General features: G+C 40.0%; 1 protein-coding gene across 1 annotated transcript; it reads right to left on the reverse strand.

Moving 5' to 3' along the window:
• Positions 1-3,271: 3,271 nt before the first annotated feature.
• On the reverse strand, positions 3,272-4,019 carry LOC122667519. Its single transcript, XM_043863806.1, has one exon. It carries the CDS (start codon positions 3,958-3,960, stop codon positions 3,430-3,432), a length of 531 nt encoding a protein of 176 aa, XP_043719741.1. The 5' UTR covers positions 3,961-4,019; the 3' UTR covers positions 3,272-3,429.
• Positions 4,020-4,518: the final 499 nt, after the last annotated feature.

Here is a 4,518-nt window from a genome sequence, read left to right on the forward strand (position 1 = left end):
AGATTATATACATGTATTGTAATCCATCAGCTGAGTCAAAATGGAAGATAGCCTGAGGCCTTCCAGTCTGGTTTGACCCTCATCAATTCAATCTTTCAACCCAGGAAACAGGCCAGGGTTCACCCAAATTCAAAAAAGAATAGTATAGGCAGGTCTCTAGTGTTTTCCATTTTATAAAGGATTTGCCTTCAAATGGCAAGTGCATCTGTGCATGGGTACCCAATCAATTTTAGATTTTGATCCTGTCACCAGTACTTTACCTCATTTGATTCAGAGGGACCATTAAATTGGACATGTTCAACCTTTAAGCTAACCTCCAATAGTGAAAATGATCAAAAGAGTGTTTCAGTGCACAAGGCTCTCACTACCCCAGTGTCTGGGAGGGGCAAATATACATAGTCTTATCCCCTGTTTCACGAAAACGCTGTTTCCATGAAAATGATCAAATCACTCCCTTAAATTAGCAAACACAAATTACGATATCTTTAAACTGTTGAAAATTAGTGGTATAGATTATTTAAATATGGGGCAGTGGTAAATACAAATACTATAATCCGCGGAGATACATTTTGCGCTCATGAAATCAGAAGGTATTAGTTTACCCAAAAAAATAATTTCAAAAGGTATTATTCTTTTATCATAGCAGTTTATAGTTTATACCTTATTATATTCTTTAATTATATCATTTTATACATTACTTAAGTTCTTTGACTATATAAATTTCAATCCAAAAGGTAGTCTTTTTCTTAGAGATTGGACTTTGAGAAAGAGAGAGTTGGTGAAGAAAGAGTCCAAGGAAAGTGGGATAGGAGAGGAAAGATAGGAGGGACAATGAATGAAAATGGGCATGCAAGGATATCCTTTTTCTATCATGAATTCTAAAAATATAGTCAAATAAAGATAAACAAAGATTGGAGAGGGGGGTGGGGGGTGGGGGGTGGGGAGGGGGGGGGGAAGGACATGTAGGGGTTTCATTTCTATTTAATTTTTTAAAAAAGAGAAATATTAAGAGGGGGTTTGGAATGATTAATTTATTATGAATAATGTTTGTATTCAATGGATTTTCAAGGTTATTTGGAAGGAACAATTGGATTACTATATATATTTTGTCAAGGCTATGGCAGTTAAAAGCTAAAACTGATAGGTTTAATATATATATGGAAAAGAGAATGCTAGCCGGGTGCATACGGTGCACTGACTCTTCACCCAAATATAGGGGCAAGTGAAATGATCTCCATACCCCTAGGATTTTTTGCCTTTCCATGGGGGGTGTGGCGGTCATTTCGCCCCACGCGCGTCCAGGTAGCATTCTTCTTCCAATATATACGGCGAGAAAACTTTGCCTAGACCTCTAAAGCTTGCACATGCACGCTAGCAAGTGAGAGCGCATGCAAAAGCATCGACCTGGATGGGATTTCCATCTTTCCATGGGGATAGGGTGGTACTATGTTTAGGTGCAGAAGTCACGCTAGCCACACGACTAGGTAATTGTCTTGGCAAGGACAGCGATTCTCTCTTGTCAACTATGAGCCTGCTCATAGACCGGATCTTTATCACCTCCAGTTCCTTGCCCGACCTAGTTCCTCTAACAAGGGGGGGGCTGGAATGACCACCCTACCCCTATCCAAATACTTTGCCCGACTGGGGTCCACCACCCCTATTAGAGGAACTGGGGAATTGGGCCGGGCAGGGAACTGGAGGAAATAATTTTCCCTCATAGACCATCTTAGTCAATGACTTGACTATGGATGGTAATGGTTTCAATAATAGATGATTGACGGAGGAGGTCCGGTGTGTCCTTTCCACCTTATCCCCTGCCTATGGGTCCTATTTGTAGTTTCTGTAGGTTCTAGTTAATGACAATTTTTTTTCCTGTCCAGTATGGTTGTCCGGTTGCTCTCATAGGGAGTGGAAATGATGATTTAACCACACTCGGGCAGTGTGTTCGGGCAGTGGGTTAGGTCATCATTTCTAACCCCCTATTAGAAGAACCGGACAACCGTACCAGACAGGGAACCTAAGAGGATAATGATCCATTAGTGACTGGATAAGCAATATTCTAATAAAAATTAATAATAATAATAATACATGATTGACTTTCATGGCCTAACTGGCCTAACAAATTTGATGTGACCAACCAACAAACCTTTCAAATTGATCAAATATATTTCTATGAGAGTTAGACAAAGCTTCACTGAGGTCTAAACAACAGTAATAAGGGACTAAGCTGCCTCCCCTATATTGGACTCTTCTCCACCAAGCATTCCCAACTCTTCAAGATAGCTACATTCTTGATAGGTACAACCGCAAAGAGAACACCATGGTTTGTAATCTTGGGATTGGATCGGTTAATTCACCTGGATTGGATCCGTTTCGGGGCTGATCCCGAATATTGATCGATACTGATCATTGGTATGATCAGAAAGTAAAAAATAATAATAATAATTGATTTTTATTAAAAAACAGGGGTAATTCCGTTTAATCCACTAAATCTGAATCAGTATTGGCCCAGCTTTAAACTATGTTCTTCAGCATCAAAGCTTCTCTGCCCCTTGTTAGAAAAACAACGCAGTAGAATGACGATTTTTTTTGTACAAAAAAAAAACGAAAAAGAAAAAGAAATCACACACACGCATGATAAGATTTTACGTGGTTCACCCCCAAGAGGGAAACTACATCCACAAAACAAATCGATTATTTCAGTGAAGCAAAATACAAAATCCTCTCTCACATCTCTCGAAGAGATAGCTATAATATATTAAAAATAAAAAAAAAACCTAACCCATAAAATACAAAACTGCCCCAAAAGATCCACTAGGTCTGGTTTCAAGATTTGAACCAAAACAAGACAAAATACATATCAACTCGAAGATCTCAACGAATTCCTTTGGCAATTTACTTGCGTTTCGAAGGCAAAACGGGCTGCCGAAACACCACAACACTATCTAGACTGATGTCAGGCTTCACCAATAAAACCTCGGTGGGCAATTTTGACCTCATTATTCTAATATTAGCTAGATGTGTTAAGCTCACAATGAAAGAGAAATAAAGTCGAGAGAGAGATAGAGAAATTGCCCTCCATTGAAAGCTTTTACCAAATGAGGAACTGATCTTCTTTATTAATAATGGATTTACTTAAGAGGGAACACTTCAATTTGTAGGCCACCTTTGTGGGTGCATTACCCAAAGATCAAATCAAGAACAAGATCTCAATTAAACCATCATAGCTACTGATCAGACTCAGACATAAACATAAACTTTTTCATGTAGAACCGACATTTTTTTTCTTCTGGGTTTCTTATTTGTATCCGATGTGCAACATCACTGCTTTTCAAACTTTGAATACCTTTCTCCGTGTAAAGAGCTCTGAATCTTTCACAACAATACATGAAAAGCGGACGAACAAGAAATTAAACTAAGTCAATTCCTTCAAATTCTCCATCTCTCTAGAATAGGCCAGAAGCTGCCCACTGTATCGCCGACCGCCTGCGGCGAAGACTGAACTGACGAGAACGGTGAGCCGAAGCACGAAGTAGACGAAGATGAAGAAGAAGAAACCGAATCACGGAACGAAGAAATCGTCTTCCCTGTCGACGTCGACCACCTAGCTAGAGTTTCAGGATCGGAGGTGTAATCCACTTCCTGCTCTGTTTTGCCGTTTCTCTTCTTCTCACCCTTTCGCGTCAGCAATGGCGGGAAACAAGTTGCTGAACCGAAACTCACATCTTCGGAACTAGGCGGATCAAATCGAGTCCGATCGGACTGAGTTCGAACTGATCTGGACCGTAATTTTGATGGTGACCGGCCGGAAAGGTAGTTACCTGTACCGGCAGGTGGAGGCCTAAGCGCTGGCAATGGTTTAATGGAAGTTTGGTTATGGTGTAGCTTTGGGACACCTGGTTGGATCTCCCACTTGAACGGCACAGCCCCTGCTCGCTTGAACGATTCATCAGAAGCCATTCTAACTGAACTTAACTACCAAAGTAACTAACTCTGGCCTTGCTCGACTCTTCTATTAATAGGTGTAGCCTCGGTGAAGAGAGGAGAACACAGGTGTAACGCCAAAAAAACGAGATTGGTGAGAGACGGGCGGCGTTCAGCTACTCCACTGATAATGTCTGACTTTGATGGAACAATCCAAAAGATCCAATAATTGATTTTTTTTTCTTTTTACTTTTTTTTTGAAAAAAAAGTTGAATAATTAGGAGAGATTTGATTATTGACGATATTGATCTTAGCAATATATAATATTTGAAGAAAGTGGAGGAAAAAATGTTCAATACAGGCCAATCTGGACCAGTCTGTATCAGTATTTGTCTATCGGTATCGGTATCGGTTGAGACTAATAATGATACAGATACCGATATTTTAGACAATCATAGGGATTGGCTTACACCTATGACCCACATACCCCATACTTGTCTATACGTCACAGTATCAAGTTAACAACCAACAATCAATCAGGCCAGAACCTCTCTCTCGTAGTGAGTCTTGAATCTTCCATGCAAACGAAGATAC

This window comes from Telopea speciosissima, chromosome 7, assembly GCF_018873765.1.
Source record: "Telopea speciosissima isolate NSW1024214 ecotype Mountain lineage chromosome 7, Tspe_v1, whole genome shotgun sequence".
Lineage (NCBI taxonomy): Eukaryota > Viridiplantae > Streptophyta > Magnoliopsida > Proteales > Proteaceae > Telopea > Telopea speciosissima.